At 45.2% G+C, this 18061-nt stretch overlaps 1 protein-coding gene across 7 annotated transcripts in view; it reads left to right on the top strand.

Annotated features, from left to right (window-relative positions):
- The window catches only part of BANP (BTG3 associated nuclear protein), a 164772-nt gene that overhangs the window by 87794 nt on the left and 58917 nt on the right, over positions 1-18061 (top strand). For 5 of the 7 annotated variants that reach the window (XM_066349225.1, XM_066349226.1, XM_066349221.1 and 2 more), the window contains 4 exons: positions 4425-4664; positions 11511-11678; positions 14884-15014; positions 16775-16846. In XM_066349225.1, the coding sequence (XP_066205322.1) occupies positions 4425-4664; positions 11511-11678; positions 14884-15014; positions 16775-16846 (611 nt within the window). The remainder of the gene's footprint in view (positions 1-4424; positions 4665-11510; positions 11679-14883; positions 15015-16774; positions 16847-18061) is intronic. The other 2 variants (XM_066349224.1, XM_066349228.1) reach the window with 1 other exon arrangement.

The following is an 18061-nucleotide window of genomic DNA, read 5'->3' as shown; positions in this document are numbered from 1 at the left end:
CACACGGCCCTTTCCAGCCCATGCCAGTGTGAAATGCTCTCTCTTCTGGAACCTTTTCTGTGGTTCTCCCCAGGGGTGGCTGCTTGCAGTCCTGTTGTTACTGAGGCTGGCTCTGGTTTCCATTTGAAGTGGTCAGCTCTGCCCCTCTACTGTGTGGCACTTCCTGTCTCGCAGCTGATACTTTTCTGTTTATTGTAAAGCCCACCCCGCCGGCCCCTCCCCGCTTACCAGCTCAGTATAGGCAGCTCTGCTGGCTGACTCAGTTTCTCAGATGCCCGTGAGATATACCCAAGAATTTCAGTGTGTTCACTTACAGTTTGACCCAGTGAGGAGGTGATTCTGAATCAGGTGTGTGGAAGCCTGGGCTGTTGTCGTCTCAGCTGATGAGGCAGCCAGCCACCCAGAGGATCTCAGGCATCCTGCATTCCAGCAAGTTCTTCACTTAGCAGAGCCTCCACTCCTCAAAGGCTTCTATCATGAGGTGCTAAACGTCTTCTTCATGGGGTTCAACCTCTCAGGCGTGATCCGATTAGAACTCGGTATGGTATGTTTGGCATGGGCAGGCAGAGTTTATTTTTGGGAGCTTCCTACTAATGGGGAAAAGCATAGATAGACTTCCTTGTCCTCCAGTCCTCTGAGTCCTCCTGTTGTTCCTTTAGGTCACCGTGTCTGGGGCACATCTTTGCCTCTTGTCCCAAGGACTCTGGCATGAATATTAGTCCCACTGAGTCCATTAACTGTCTCTAACCATGTTTTGAACCAAAGTATAGCTTCTTGGTCCCAGAACACTGTCCTGGTCCTGCTTCAGCACCTGCCCTTTTCTCCGTAGCAGCCCTCCTCCTGCCCCTCCTTCCTGCTCCTCCTTCCCTGTACCCTTGCTCCTCCCACCCCCTCCCGTTGTTCTCCTCCCTCCTTCCTTTTTCTGCTTGCTTCATGGCTTGAGTGCTACAGATAGTTGTTCTGCTCTGTTTGGTGTAACTAGGACCATGATTCTGATAGGTGTGAGGTGATATTTCATTGTGGTTATAATTTGCATTTCTCTGATGATTAGTGATGTTGAGCATTTTTCATATGTCTATTGGCCATCTGTATGTCCTCTTTGGAGAAGTGTCTATTCAGGTCCTTTGCCCATTTCTTAATTGTGTTGTTTGTCTTCTTGGTGTTGAGTTGTATCATCAATAAATCAATAAACAACAAGTACTGGTGAGGATTTGTACCTTTGGTAGAAATGCAGACTGGTGCAGCCACTGTGGAAAACTGTATGGCGTTTCCTTAAAAAATTAAAAGTGGAACTGCTTTATGATCCAGTGATTCCACTTCTGGGAATATGTTCAGAGAATCCCAAAACACTAATTCAAAAGATTACATGCACCCCTATCTTCATTGCAGCATTATTTACAATAGCCAAGATCTGGAAACAGCCCAAGTGTCTGTCTGTAGGTGAGTGGATAAAAAAAGCTGTGGTACATTTACATGATTGAATACCACTCAGCCATAAAAAAGAAGGAAATCTCACCTTTTATGACAGCATGGCTGGACCTGGAGATTATTATGCTAAGTGAAATAAGCCAGGCAGAGAAAGACAAATACCATGTGATCTCACTTATATGTGGAACCTAATGAACACAATAAACTGGCGAGCAAAACAGAAACAGAGACATAGATATATGGGACAGACTGACAGCTGTCAGAGGGGAGGACAGTTGGGGGCTGGATGACAGAAGGGAAGGAATTAAGCACAAAACTATGTATAACACATAAATACAGACAACAGTGTGGTGATAGCCTGAGGGAAAAGGATGGGGGTATGTGGAGGTGGGCAATGGAGGGATAAATGGGGATGGAAAGGGACTTTGCTTTGGGCGATGGGTGCACGGGGCAGTGTGCAGATAATGTTTTGTTAAGTTGTACACTTGAAACCTGTATGATTTGGTGAACCAGTGTCACCCCAATAAATTCAGTTAAAGAAACAAGACTGATTCTGGGTTCACTGAGGGCTTAGATCCTGAGCATTAGACTCAGTGGCGGACATTGTTGCCCAGTAAAGCATTTGTAGATAAATTTAATAAGTGTCCCAGAAGTGGAACTCTTTTGGCATTCCAGCTATGACCTCAAGATGGCTCCTCTAGAAGTCCCATCTCATCCATATTTAGGCCATGTGTTCCTTTTGTTTTGCTATAGACAACCGAAACATATAGCAGCTGAGTGATGTTCAGAAAAGTACCTGCATCTGAACATAAGCTCATGGCACCACCTCTGTACTTCCAAACTGGTGATGTTTCTGAGAAATGATACTGCTTGCTTGTCTCTTACTCTGAGTTCCAAAAGTTAGATTTGTGATTTGTTTTCTGCCCTTAGCCAAAGTCAGGAGCCTAGCCTCAATCATTCTAAGAAGTCACTTCTTCACTTGTTGGTCCACCCCAGTGGCAATGGGGTCATCTCGATAGGGTTGCCAATTCTCGCCTGATGTTCCTGGAACTCTCGTGATTCAGGAGCATAGCTGGGAGGCTGCCTTTTAAGGGGGAGGATGTAGGAGCCACTGACAACTAGCCACTTGATTTTTTTGCTCTGTTTCAGGCCTTTGGGAAAGCAAGGCTGGCCAACCTTTTTGAGGACCTCTTGTGTGCATGGAGGCTGGAATGTAAATATCAGAATGTTCCAGAATAAAGTCCATGATGAATTTTGAAGCAGTGATGACTGTGGCTATGATATGACTTCACAGACCACAGGCCTAGTAGACACTCACTAGAAAGCTGGTGTCCCTCTGAGATCTCGGCCAGCTAGAGGGAGTTTCTGATTCCCCCTGTTAATGTCCCTCTGTTCCCACAGTAACGTATCTGCTCAGAGACTCTCTCATATCTTAGTTTGCTTCCATATGATATGAGAGTCAGATGAGATTGTTTGGAAAGCTTCCAAGTTTCCGGGCAGAATTGATAGGTCTTTTGGGTTCTGATTGTGAGTGAAATGCTTCTCCTTCTGGGTGAGAGGGAGGACTGGCCACCTCACTGCCTTTCCTCTTTTCTCTCCACATCAGCATCATTCCTACTTGTGATTCTCACTGTGACTTTGCTGAAGGTAGAGAAAGTGGGGTCCTTCCCACACATGAATGAATGTTAAGCTCTATGTGTTTGCATTCTAGACAGCGCTTGAGAAAGCCAAAGACTGGGGCATGTAGTCAGAAGGCTTGGGGGTGTTCATTCTGTTATTAGTAACCGTTGAGATCTTAAAATCACACATGGTGCATTCCTCAGGATTAAGGAAAGAATGAGTGGCAGGAAAGGAAATTTGGTCATGAGGAGTGGAACGGAATCATGGTGTTTCTAGCAGGAGGCTATAAGATGCTTCTGATCTGTATACTTCCAGGTTCAATGCTGGGAGGTCAAAGGAGAGAGGGAGGAAGTAAGGGTCACCCAGCAGGACAGTAGAAGGACTCTGAGGAGAGGAGAGTGTGGGAAGCTTAGCATCCCCTGAGCCCTTTATTCATGTTGAGCTGGCCGCTGCCCAACTCCTCAGCAGATCAGAACAACAGCTTACATCATGTAAATAGTTTGTCTCACTTAGGACGTGCCTGGCTTCCAAGCGGCCTCTTCTCAGAGCAGTTCCAAGTGGAGACTTAGTCACAAAGTCCTCTAAACACAGGATTGTGCATTGATTCTCATGCCAGAGACAGAACACTGCGTATGGCTGTCCTGCGCTGATGGCCAAGATTTCCTTGGAACCCGAGGGAGTGTATTCTGTGAGCAGCCTCCCTCTCTAATCTCTGAGGTTGGCACTGTCAGACCACTCTAATTTGCTGCCCTTTCAGATGCAGGGTGAAGCTGAAAACAACAATATCAACAAAAAGCCACAATTTTTTTTAAAGCTCTTTACCCTGCTGGAACTGTAAAGAGAATCTGGGGTTTGAGGCTAGAGCTTGTCTGATGTCACCTCTTCCAGACACGCGGGCCTGTGTGTGGAGTCCAGGCTGCATTGTGGTCCAGCACTGTGTGGCCTCCGCAGCTACCAGTTTTCAGACTTGTGAGAGCTCTGGGCAGGCCATCAGGGAGGTGGCAGACATGCTGACAGTGCACAGTGCTCTGCCTTGTGTGTGCCTTTAACTGAGTTCACCAGGTGGACTTAGCCCTGAGGAAGCCAGTCTCCAAGGCAGAACATTTCCATGGTGCAGGTTTAATCATCTGAGATGGACCAGCAGAAATGCAGGCCGAGCCTTCGGGAGTGATGTCCTCGTTTCTACCCTTGAACAGACATAAGATCCCACACACTGTTTTGTGACCACAGGAATTGCCCCAGTCCTCCTGGCCAACACTTGAGAAGTTGGGGGAGCAACTTGCTGACCAGCCCCTGATGTTTCTTGCATGTATTGGAGCTGAGCACTGGGCCCTTTTGCATGTGTGAGCTGGTCTGAGACTTCCCTTCTCTTTCAGAGGACTACCCCAATGGCACCTGGCTGGGGGATGAGAACAACCCCGAGATGCGGGTGCGCTGTGCCATCATCCCCTCTGACATGCTGCACATCAGCACCAACTGCCGCACTGCCGAGAAGATGGCGCTGACGCTGCTGGACTACCTCTTCCACCGGGAAGTGCAGGCTGTCTCCAACCTCTCGGGCCAGGGGAAGCATGGCAAGAAGCAGCTCGATCCCCTCACCATCTATGGGATCCGGTGTAAGTGTGGGCTTCCTGTTCTCTGCTCATCTCCCTAAGGAAGGACCTAGGAGAGGGTGGGCCCTGTGAGACAGGGTTTCTGGGATGAGTCAGGATCTCCCTTGTTGTGATGGAGAGGATGCTGGTGTCAGAACTAGTCATCAAGCAAGGGGAAGGATTTCTGGATCCAGCATTTCCTTTAGAAAGTGTTGCCTGGTGCGCAGCCCGTGGAAAAGACACTAGGAGTATGAGCCTTTCAGATCCTAAGAATAATTTCAAGTGGCTTACTGAGAAAGTGCATGTGAAAGCTGACATCAGTCCCTCAGGTGGGGATAAAGCAGTTCTCAGATGAACAGTATCGCAGGAGTTAGCAGACTTTTCCTAAGGGACATACAGTTGATAGGTCACACTGTGGGCACAAGTTTGTGTTGTAACTACTCAGCTCTGAAAGCAGCCACAGACCAAATGTAAATGAATAGATGTGGTTGTGTTCCATAAACGTGACTTTCAAAAGCAGCCAGGGGTCTGCTGACCATCTGCCAACCCAGCTTTAAAGCGTGATACCTAGTGCAGAGGGCACCACTCATATCTGTGGGCATGGCACAAATGTGTGTGCAACTTAAGAACATGGGGACAGGATACTGTGTGACAGTGTGACAACAGAAACTATAGTACGAAGTGCAGTTGGAATATAAAGATGAACAAGAAGCGGTTCCCATCTGCACAGTGTGCCGTCAGATATACCATATTTCCCCATGTATAAGATGCTCCCATGTATGACACACCTTAATTTGGGGGCCTGAAATTTGAAAAAAAAAAAAGTATTACATAAAGTTATTGAACTCAGGTTTTATTCATCTACAACAATGAGCACAAAAACAAGCACGAAAAAGTGGAAGATGCAAGTTAAAAAAAATCTACAACCACTGTATATGACGCACCCAGTTTTTAGACCCCAAATTTTTGGGGAAAAACAACAACAAAAAACAAAAACGGTGTGTCTTATACATGGGGAGTACGGTATGTAAACAGTTGCAGCCCAAAGAGTGTGTCCCAGGGAGGTCGACCACCTGCTGTGGTTGGAGGCAGAAGCCCTGACTGAACAGTGCTGTGCAGAGGCTCCGGGAGTGGCGTGGATCGGGCCCAGGGTTTTGTGGGTGTGATGGCCCTGGGGTAGGGGCCACTTTTCCCATAGGGAGTCACAGGGATACCAGCAAGGCGTGCCTCTGATTTGGAGAGGTACTTTGAAACTTGGGTACAGGCTGTGATACACAGGTTGTTAGGCAGAGACATGGAGAACGTTCCACAGAAGTGATGGGGCAGCTGGGCAGATGTACTCAGAGCAGAAGCACAGAGGGATGGAGATAGGAGGACAGGCTGTGCGCAGGGAGTCCAAGTAGCTTGGGGAAGGTGGTGCGTTGTTAGAATGGGCAAGTTCTGTTTCCCTGCACGTGGCGAAGTGGGTTGTCTCTGGGCTCTTCCTCATTTGGAAACTATTGCAAATCACTGCCTTCTTAGTGCTAAAATTTAGGTCAAATTTTGAAGGGTTAAAAGTATTTGTTGCCTGACCTGTGGTGGCACAGTGGATAAAGCCTTGACCTGGAATGCTGAGGTCACCTGTTTGAAACCCCAGGCTTGTCTGGTCAAGGCACATATGGGAGTTGATGCTTCCTGCTCCTCTCCCCTTCTCTCTCTCTCTCTTCTCTAAAATGAATAAATAAAGTCTTTAAAAAAAAGTATTTGTTGGCTTTTTTTCCTTTTGGCCCAGTTTAATTTGTATTGTTGATTGTTACTCAAAAAAACAAAGCAAACAAACAAAAAAGCAGAACAAATGAATAAATGGATCAAACTACTGAGCACCAAGCTTAAATAGTGGCAAGTGTGGGCATTGGCTCCTTTGTCATGCCCACCTTAGTCACTGCAGACTCTGGGTGACATGACACCTTCAGTAACCCTCAAACAGCCATCTTCCCCCTGTGTCTCTTTTCACAAGTCCGTCTTCTTCTTGTTTCCATTGTCACCTGGCTGTCTTCTCCCTGTGTCTCTCTGTCTCTTCTCTCCTTATAAGGATACCCATCATATTGGATTTAGAGCCCACTGTACTCCAGTATGACCTCATTTTAATGTAATTAATCACATCTGCAAAGACCCTGTTTCCAAGGGAGGTCACATTCTGAGGTCCTGGGAAGGACATGAATTTTGGGGGACATTTCAGTGCAGTCCATAGGGCCTGAATTTTTTTGTTTTGTTTTTTTATTATTAATTTTTTTGTGAGAGAGAGGAAGGGAGAGATGAGAAGCATCAACTCATGGTTGCGACATTAATTGTTCAATGATTGCTTCTCCTATGTGCCTTGTTTGGGGGGCTGCAAAGCTGAGCCAGTGACCCCTTGCTCAAGCCAGCGACCTTGGGCTTAAGCCAGCGACCATGGGGTCATATCTATGATCCTGCGCTCAAGCCGGCGACCTCGTGCTCAAGCTGGTGAGCCTGTGCTCAAGCTGGATGAGCCCGTGCTCAAGCCGGTGACCTCAGGGTTTCAAACCCTGGGACCTCAACAACCCAGATCGATGCTCTATCCACTGCACCACCATGGGTCAGGAGAGCCTGGGTTTTTTAGAACTTTGTTAATCAAATGTGTCTCACATAGTTTCTCAGTGGGGTGCTGAGGCATCCATTTGAATGGAGAGCTTGGAGGCCACTTTGGTCATTGTGGCCTAATGGTGAGAAGTAGAACAGTTGTGGGCCTGCTCACAGGTCACCTGGGTGCCGTGCTTGGAGAGGTCTGACAGTGGCATCAGGCTCTCCTGTAAACTGAGGAGTGTTGTCACTCTATTATGCTTAGCTTCCATCAGTGAATTACCACTGCTTTGGGGAAAGGGCTCACCTGGCCTTGAGGCTAGGATGCTCGGACATGTGAGGTGCACAGTGCAGCAATGAGGCTTGCTGGCCCCTTCCGCCTGAGAGAGCATACTGGCCAGGTTTACCCTCTCTTAGAGCTTAAGATTTCTGTTGTGTTTTTCTAGGCCAGTCACTATGAAGTCAAGACTGTAATTTTAAGAAATAAATTGCTGGCACTCAGTTTTTTGCTTCTCTTTCCTGTTGAACTTGAGATTACATTAGCAGTGATAGTGTTTTTCATTCCTTTGTGACTGATAAGCCTCATGCCACCCACCAAGGATGCAAGATTATGCGCTCTGTTCATTTTATTTCTTTCCACTGTTCCTTTTTCCCACAGTATGTCTCATCCCCTCTGTGGGGCTCATTACTTGAGAGCTGGGAATCTGGTTTTGTGATTTGAACCACCAGTGTTAACCATAGTCATTGTAGAGAGTGGGAAGGCAGTTAGAAGTGATGGACTCTTCAGATCTTTAGGAAGTGGCCAGACAGCTCACTTGGAAAGCAGACTGGCTAGCTCGCAGAGCCGTCTTTCTGGGGATTGCCCAGGGGGCTTGCCTGCTGAGGAGCTCTTCCACAGAGATGCAGAGAGGGCTAAGTGGCTCACCATCCAGAGGAGATGGCTGTGCAGTCCCCCGGGGACCCTGTGCGCTGGGACAACACACTGAAAGGGGCCTTAGATCTTAGCACAGGGGAGTCATGTGAGCAGAGGCTGTGGCATGAGATCGATGTCATTTTCTTCCTGGACTCCTGAGTGTCCCCCAGTGGGTCTCTTGGGTACTTTTGAGGGGCAAAGTGAGACACTTCTGGGGTTTATGCTGTGACCATTTCTTCTCTATTGGGTAGGTACTAGGAGGCCTGAATTTTAAGCCATTTCTCAATCCTAACTGATAATTTGTAAATGAAGCAAGGGTAATGACATTCTTATTTCATGAGGTTTACTTAATGAGCATCAAATAACTTAAGAGATAAAATGTTTCACAAGTGTGAAATACCAGTTAAGTACAAATGAAGAATGCTTTAGGAAAAGTCAGAGCAGCTGTCTCAGGCTGCCTTGCGGTCAGGAGGCCACACCTTCTGCTGTCAGTGCTGCCCCTTGGAAGCCAGGCTTTCTGGGACAGAGCCAACCCCACTGTGCCCCAGTCGGGTCCATCCCCCCGCCCTCCCCCCTCGGGGCTCTCGGCAGGGGGACATTTGTGTTGCTGATTCATTGGTTAGTTTTTCTTGGCAGTCTTCAGGGTGGCATTTGCCATCCAGTTGAAGTCCTGAGTTGCTTTTGGAAGGAATTATGTAATATAATGTCTTAGGAGAATTTAAAAATGGATAATGTATAACTACTTGAATGTATATTTTTTCTTCCAAGGATGTAAGCCAGGTTGTGAAAAACATGTTAACATTTTTGCTTATTTCTTATATTTAAATACCCATGTGTGTCTTGTGCATGTTCTTTTCTGTTACTGACAAGTTTTAAAAATTGTGTATAATTTTATTAATTCCTTGAAGCATTCGGAAGGTTTTTTCCTTACGAGTGAAGGTATGAGGAGAACAGGAGGATGGTTTGTGGAATGTTTCTCTTTATTGAAGCATGTACTTAGTAAGATTTTTTGATACTGTGTGTGATTGCTGATTTTTTTCTTGACCACAGTTGTAGTTGGGCTCCTCTGTAACTGCAGCAGTGCTTGGGTTCTCATGTAACTACATAACTCTAGTTCTGATAGTTGAATTCCCCTTTAACTATACAGTTAGCAGTTGAGTTTTCCTGTAACTATATAACTACAGTTAATATTTGGGTTCTTCTGCAACTATAGCAATAGTTGGGTTTTCTTGTCTCTAAAGTTGGTCACTAGCCTGGCACTTTGTAAGGCCACCGCCCTGCACCTAAAGCCATACCTGGCATGTAGCAATTGCTTAGTAGTATTGATTAATGATTCTATAATTATTTCAGAAAGGACATGAAAATCAGAAAGCAAAGAGTTACCACTACATTTCTGTATTTCCTTCTATGCATGAGGATTACAACATGCTGCTAAAACTACTTTAGTTTTTCTTCTTTCTGATACCATAAATCCTATCCCCCCTTAACTCAATTTTTTAAAATCTAGATTACAGAAGTTTTGGTTTTCATATTCATGACTGATAGAAAAAGTCAAGAAATGGCCATGGCCAGTTGGCTCAGAGGTAGAGCATCAACCTGGCATGTGGATGTCCCTGGTTTGATTCCCAGTCTGGGCACACAGGAGAGGCTACCATCTGCTTCCCCATGCCCCCTTCTCTCTCTCTCTCTCTCTCTCTCTCTCTCTTCTTCTCTCTCTCTCTCTCTCTTTTCTCCTGCAGCCCTGGTTTGATTGATTTGAGCACATTGGCCTTGGGCGCTGAGGATGGCTCCATCAAACCTCCACTTCAGGCACTAAAAATAACTCGGTCGTGAGGGCCCCAGATGGGCAGAGCATTGGCCCCAGTCAGGGGTTGCTGGGTGGGTCCTGGCCCAGATGCATGTGGGAGTCTGTCTCTGTATCTCCCTTACTCTCACTTTAAAAAAAGAAAGAGAAAGTCAAGAAATGTCTTTTCGAAACTAAAGAAACTATTGATATTTAATATAGTACTTAAGAGAACACTCTTTTTTTGTTTGGATTATTTGTAGGATTTTGGTCTTGATAGGAACTGATTTTAGGAATTGGGTATCAAGTTAATTCTCAGTAGATGGCCCAAACTTAATACTCTTAATAATCAATACAGGACATTGTTCAGCTTAATTTTTTTCTTACTCAGTTTTTTAATTTCACCCATTTGTTTTTCCATTGATCAGTGAAGTTTCACAAGCCAGCTAGAGAGGAGGTCACCCTGCTGAAGCATTTCATGTGGTTCCCAAGTTTATGACCATTACTTTCTGTTGATTCAGCATAAAGAACAAGTGGTGTGGTCTAGTGAGAGGTGGACAGGGCTGGCAGTGAGGGGTCTCCATCTGTCACCCACTCCTCAATGACCTCCCGTATCACTGGGTTCCTTTTTGATAAGGGGATCTCTGGATGCCATTCAGTCACATATTGAGAGCTGTCTGTACTGTAAGGTTCACCATGTGGGTGCCAGTAAGATGCTCTGCTGAGCACAGGACAAACTACTGAGGACTGCAAGACTACAAGCACCCTCTGTGCCCAGCAGTTCAGCGGAGGTAATGCCCATGTACCTGGATGTACGGGGGCTCTTGGGAATAAAAAGTCATCTCTGCTGGTAGGAAGTTTCCATTCTGATTGGGGAGGCTGATGGAGACACACGCAGAGTTATGTAAGCCAGGCTTAGGCTCAAGTAGCAGTGGGAGAATGTCTTAAAATGAGTTGTAGTCACCAGTCAACAAATGTTAAACGTCTACTATGGGCCCAGATATTCTGGGTTCTTAGCATATGTGGGTGAACAAAACAAAGATGCCTCTGTTTGTGAGGGAAACAAAGAGTGAACACAATAAATGTATAAATTCTCTAAAATGTTAGAGACCTAGGATGGGAGTGGAGGTTGGACAGAACTTGGGGTCAAATGGACTAGTTAAGGAGTAGGATTATTGATATTCTAATTGAGCCAAAAATTGTAAGAAGGGTGGGAGACAGCCAGGAAGACATGAATGAACAGAAGGAATATGAGCTGAAGTTTGGAAAGACAGTTTTGATAAAATTGAGATCTTTGATTTTATTTTCTAAATCCAGGAAATTAGGATAGGGTTTGACTATAGAGCATCTAGGAAGCTCGTGTGAGCTATTGGCACCCAGCTTGTTGCTTTATTTCCGTCTTGTGTGGGTGGGTCCAGTCAGAATTATTTAATAGTTAAATAAATGAGAAGAGTTTTTAACATATAACCAGCATGCCTGTCGGGGAGGCTCTCAGTCCCGATCACATTTTTATGTTTAGGTTGCTCCCAAACAGCCAGGACCCAAAAAGATGGCTTTTATCTCATGGTGCTTTTATTTGGATGTCTTCTTCTAGGTCACCTCTTCTATAAATTTGGAATCACGGAATCTGACTGGTACCGAATCAAACAGAGCATTGACTCCAAATGCCGGACAGCCTGGCGGCGGAAACAGCGAGGCCAGAGCCTGGCCGTCAAGAGCTTCTCTCGGAGAACGCCATCCTCATCCTCATATAGCGCATCAGGTACACCTTCGCGAGCAGCCTGCAGCAGTGTGTGTTGTGGGGCTTGGCGGGAGGTCCTGAATGAGGCCGCTCGCCCTCAGAATCTACAGCTACCACTCAGAACCCAGTGATCTGAACTCTTAACTCTGTGTGCACAAGTGTAGTGTAAGTTATTTAGGGAACGCTGCTTATGTGGCAGGTGGGGAGCCTCAGCCAGACCCGCTGGAGGCTCCTGGTGGCAATAGAAGAGAGCATGTGACCAAGACACACCCCCCCCCCCCCACACACACACACACTCTGAGTGCACGGGGCTGAGGCAGAGGGATGGGTTCGGTCAGGACCGAGTAGGGCACTGGGCAGAGCAGCTCCTCTCCTTCCTCTCTCTGCTTGCTTATGTACCATGTTGCCCTGTGCCAGGTGTCAGGAGAAACAGTGAACACAGCCATGGGTGGGTAAGGAGGAAGGTGGCATTCAAGGTGGGCCTTTAAGAAAACCACATGAGGGAGATGAACCTAATTCTATTCCCTTGGTCTTTAGGTGTTTATTTGTCTGGAGAGGATGAAGAACGAGTTTCTGAGCATTTCTATTTAGTTGCATGTTCCTACTAATAAACCCTGGCAAGTGCCTCCTGCTCAGTTTACTAGATGCCAGAGGCTTCCTGCTGTGCAGGCTGCCTCCTTGTGAGCATGGGAATCAAATTTGTTTTGAGAAAAAAACACAGAAATATTTTTTGAAAATCAAACTTTAAAAAGTACATTGCTTTGTAAATTTATGTTGATATAATTGTTCTCTAATTTAATACACTGTATACTTGGCTAAAATTAGGTAAAGCAAAGTAGGGGGTTAAAGGGACTTCTAGAATTTTTGTTACTGTTCTTTTTTTGCATACTCTCAGCCTGCCTGACATTTAAGGCTATTCTGATGACAAATACTTAAGTAAAATGTAATTAAACCAAGATTTCATGATTGTTAGTAATTCCAGCTGGGATGTCTTGCTTACTTTTGAATTATCAGCTTACATAAAAGAAATTTCCAAATAAATGCTATAAATGAGATTCTGAATCAAGGTTAGTACTGCCAGTTTGATCACACATCATAAAACCCAATAGTTTTAAGAGATTTTTTAAAAAATCAGTTTATTGAAACATTTGTATCGTTCTCTCTTATCTAGCAACTGTATAACCTTTTATATGTGCTTGAGTTTGAGAAAGCTTTATTTTATTGTTTACAATACAATCAATTCAGCATTTCCCCTCACCAATCTCCCTGGTGAATTGAAGACCTTAAGTGGGCTTCTACTGAGAGCCCAGTGTTTTAGAGTTGCAGAGAACCAGCTCTTTACAGTCCTCTGACTGCAGATCTGCGTGTGCAGCTCTTTTTCTCTGGATGCAGAGAGGAGCCAGGCCAGGGAGGGAGGAGGCCCACAGGGTGGCCTGTCCTTCTTATTTCAGTCCCTTCCAGTGGGTATTGTGATCCGGAGCCTCCTAGTGCTGTCTCTTTGCCTCATGTCAACCATGAGCAGGCTTGCTTCCCGTCACTGGCCTAGAGCTTGGTTTGTTCTTAATCACAAACAAGCCATCCATGCAAGTTTTTGTGCTGGACTTTGATATCAGTATAAATCACAAATCATGAACTTAAATTGTTTTTCATGTTGTAGAATTATAGGGAGCTATTGATTAAAATTTAATCATTAAATGATATAGTCAATAATTTGAACCTGAGTTTTGGGAACCATCATACCCACAAGTCATATCTTCCACCATTTTTTTAGAACCTTGGAGATTGTCATTTTCCTTGTTATAGTATTGAAAACCAGCAAAATCAGTTGATTTTTATTAACATTGGAGCAGAAATTATTTGGGACTCGATTTAGTTATATAGTTCTTATTAACTAACACAATGGATTTTTAATGTTTTGGTCACTGCCCTCTTATAGAAGTTTGAAAATGTTTTTCCATATATATATATATATATTTCCCCCCCCCCCCGAAGCTGGAAACGGGGAGGTAGTGAGACAGACTCCCACATGCGCCCGACCAGGATCCACCCGGCATGCCCACCAGGGGCGATGCTCTGCCCATCTGGGGCGTCGCTCTGCCACAATCAGAGCCATTCTAGCGCCTGAGGCAGAGGCCATGGAGCCATCCTCAGCGCCCGGGCCAACTTTGCTCCAATGGAGCCTCGCTGCGGGAGGGGAAGAGAGAGACAGAGAGGAAGGAGAGGGGGAGGGGTGGAGAAGCAGATGGGCGCTTCTCCTGTGTGCCCTGGCCAGGAATCGAACCCGGGACTCCTGCACGCCAGGCCGACGCTCTACCACTGAGCCAACCAGCCAGGGCCTTCCTTTCATATTTTTAAGTTGACATTTTAAAACATTGACACCTAACATTTTTCATTACACTTTGAAATAATTTCAAAGGATGTAATTTATGGCATATTGCTATATTACTTTTAAAAACATGTATGTAGTGGATTCTATGTAACATATCAATTGATACCCATCATTAAATTATTTAAAAAAATGAAAGTTTTTCTTCAGTAATCAGGCATTTTATACCTTTTCTTCTTTCATTCGTATTACAATTCCCCTTCTCTCACAGAATTTCATCCTAATATAATGTTTTTGTTTAAAAGTTTGTTTTGATCCATTAAAATTATCTGCAATTAAATATGTGAAAATTAAATATTTTTCTTAGCCCTTAATGTTCTAAGTGTTTAAGAAAATTTCTTTGATTGCGATATTACAATTAAAATTAATATACGTCATCAAAACAAACATCTCATTTTGGATTAAACACAGAAAGTAAAATTTTATTTGAAGTGTATCTTTAAGTGAGTGAATCTTTTTTCTGTAGTTAGTTTAATTATCCAAGGACAAATATAACTTATTGGTGGTTTAAAACAGAGTTTAATATCAACTTTTACCTATTTTTCATTTTGTCGATATCTCCTGAGGAACTTTATTTAAATATGTAGATGAGACTAGTCAATTCTTTAGATCCCTTCTATCTATAGGTCAGAAATCTCTATTATCTAACTCTGATTACTAATGAGCTCTACAAAGTGCAGTGTTCTCCACTGGGACATGTTGACTCAGGTTTTAGAATGAAGAATTTCCTTTCCTTTTCAGTGGGAGTTGGGGGTTGGGGGTTGGGGGAGAGGAGGCGACCAGCCGAGTGCTGTGCTGCTGGTCTGCTGGGCTGATGCTGACCACCACTGTTCCCCACAGAGAGCATGATGAGCACGCCACCGCCCGCCAGTGAGATGCCACAGGCCCCGCCACAGGCCCTGCACTATACCCTGGCCAATGCCCAGCAGGTCCAGATCCACCAGATTGGAGAGGATGGACAGGTCCAAGTAGTATGTACCCTTCTGCTAGTCTGTCTCTGTGAATGAATTGGAGGGGAGGGTCCAGCAGGGGTCAGGAGGGCCAAGACAAGTTCTCCCTGTGTTTCTGGATCATGTGGATAGCTTGGGATGAGAGAAAAGTGCAATGTTAAAGTAGTAGTTAGGGTGCAAGCTCTTACATTTCATAATGAGGATGATTACTGGGTGACCCTCTCATTGCTGTGGCCCTTCATGGTACCCCTGCTGTATTGCACCCAGTGATCACTGTCAGCTCTGAGGGTCCATGCAGCTGCCTATCTTCTTGGTAGGCATCATAGATATTTTCTTATTTCAGAAACACAGGCACCCTCTAACTGGGGATAGAAAAAGTAATTTCCTTCTGGGGTAAATGGAAGAAGCTGGTGGTCTTAGTTATTGTGTACCACCACCTTTGGATTGTGGGATGTGTGCTGACCTCGTGTGGGCGGTTAGCTCAGCACTGAGCCCACGTAGCCTCATTGCCCTGTCTCGGTGGTGCCAGCCCGGGTGGGTCCTGTGGCCAAGATGTGGGGGGCGGGAACTTTGCTGGGGTTTTCAGTGTGCCCTCAGATCCTGTTTGTATTTGAGTCACACTCAGCCACTTTGTTGCATACCTACATCACCAGTACCTTCTCCTGGAACCTTGATCCCAGGTGACTGCACTGCCTGGAAAGGGATGGGCTTCTATGGACTTCTAGAAAGTGCTGATAAGGACTTTAAATGGAGTTTTTCTTCTTCCGGAGGAGATGAAGCAGTTATAAATAGTGAATTCTTTATTTAATTGAGAGTCACAAAGGCAGTTACTCTTATCTTAGTAAGAAAGTTTTGTGAAAGAATTCCAAAATAGATAACTTTGTTGTAGGATTCACATAGAAATAGTAAAGTGAAACCAACAGAAATTTCTACAATAGTTTACTTTAAGCTCCATTTTCATTCAGATAGAATTTTAAATAAGATTATGGGTATTCATATCACTGAGCAAAGTTAAGATTTACAGGAATTATTTATCTGCCTGTATTTATAAACATAAATGCATTATATAGTTGGATACTTTTTTTTTTAACCACATTTATTAGTGTTTATTCCAGCTGTTTAAATAGTCATGTAAGTGTGTCTTTGATTTAAAAAATATTGCTGACCTGGAAGCAAGGGAGATCTTGAGAGGAATATAGGGGAGGGGAGGATGCATTCGGAGCAACACTAGAATCTTTGTAAACACAATAAATTAAAATCATTTTACAATAGTGCTGACCTGTTTTTAGTGTAGATGCACATGCACAGCTTCCTTCCCTGCAGCCCACACGGCTGGGTAGCCATCCAGCACTCCTAGATTGCTGGGACACCCTGCCTGTTAGTTCCATGTGGTTTCTGCTCCCTTTGAATTAATAGTATGTCTTTTTTAAGTTATTCTTATTTTCTGGAAAATTCTATTTCCCTTCTTTTCTATATTTCCTTTACATTCTGAAATTTGCTTGTTTAGTTTAAGCAAATTTAAAGACTTACAGAATTTTCCTAGCTCCGTTGCTCCTTTAGGAATCACTATAAAATGTTCTCTATCTGTTATATACTATAAGTTTAATTTCAGGAGGCTATTTAGTAGCTAATACTATTCACATATTGTATTGCATTATGCAGGATTTAGTTTGTTTTGAATTGTAAGCAGTTAATCAAGAATAAAAATTTCGGAAAGAGTTTCTTATTTCCTCTGGTTTTGATTTTCTTCTGATGCTTCTTGTTGTCTTCTCTCTCTGCGGATCCCACAGGGTCACCTCCACATCGCCCAGGTGCCTCAAGGGGAACAGGTGCAGATCACGCAGGACAGTGAGGTGAGTCGTGGCCACCAGCACTGCCCAGGGCCCACTCTGTGCCTGTGGGCTTTCTGCATTCTGATCATTGTTACACGAGGTGGACATCTGGGAATGCCCAGACAATATGATGTCCAGCATTGACTGTGATGCTTGTTTCTTTGGGCACAGACTCCTAGCCCTGCCTGTCCTCCTGCCCTTGCTGCACTCCTGGTTTATCTGGGCAGCCCTGTCTGGTATTCTTTGTGAACCCTTGCTGTGAACACCCCTCTTCTCCCTGCCCACCCTGCTTCCTGTATTCCCATATGAGATGTAGACGTAGTTCCCAGCACATCCCTGACCCTGCTCTTCAGCTCAGGAAGCTCCCAGCATGCTGGAGTGGGAAGAGCAGGAGATGGGGCCCTGCTCCTGTGCCGTGACCTCACAGGTTCTCCTCCCTATACGACCTTTGGCTCTGTGTCTGTAGGACCAGTGCCTGTATTGTGAGCTGGTTGCAAATTTGGTGAGACAGCACATACATGTCCTGTTAGCTTTCAGTGCATCTTTTCATGCCTCTCAGCCTTCACTCCTGCCATTTCTAGGATTGCTTTAGCTGCCTTAAACCCATGAGGTCCAGGATTCTTATCACTGGTGTCAGTACTTGGCGTTCTACTTTTCATTAATTCTAATCCATGATAAGAACAGAATACAGGGAGGCCTTTCCAGCTGCACAGGCGCTATTATATATGTGTTTCAGCTGCTATAGGGGTTGGTGTGTGAAGCTCAGGTTAACCATTTGGGTTGTCATTGGAACATGGGGCCAGCCTGTTATGGCACTGATATTCTTCTTTTTTTTTTGTATTTTTCTGAATTTGGAAACGGGGAGGCAGTCAGACTCCTGCATGCACCCGACCGGGATCCACCCGGCATGCCCACCAGGGGGCGATACTCTGCCCATCTGGGGCATTGCTCTGTTGCAACCAGAGCCATTCTAGCACCTGAGGCAGAGGCCATGGAGCCATCCTCAGCGCCCGGGCCAACTTTGCTCCAATGGAGCCTTGGCTGCGGGAGGGGAAGAGAGAGAGAGAGGAAGGAGAGGGAGAAGGGTGGAGAAGCAGATGGGCACCTCTCCTGTGTGCCCTGGCCAGGAATCGAACCCGGGACTCCTGTATGCCAGGCTGACGCTCTACCACTGAGCCAGCCGGCCAGGGCCGGCACTGATATTCTTTGAGGCCCTCAGGGGACCTTGCCTTTCTA

The sequence above is a fragment of the Saccopteryx leptura genome, chromosome 9, assembly GCF_036850995.1.
Source record: "Saccopteryx leptura isolate mSacLep1 chromosome 9, mSacLep1_pri_phased_curated, whole genome shotgun sequence".
Classification (NCBI taxonomy): Eukaryota; Metazoa; Chordata; class Mammalia; order Chiroptera; family Emballonuridae; genus Saccopteryx; species Saccopteryx leptura.
The sequence above is the reverse complement of the archived record's forward strand: the minus strand, read 5'-3'. Positions and strand labels throughout refer to the sequence as shown.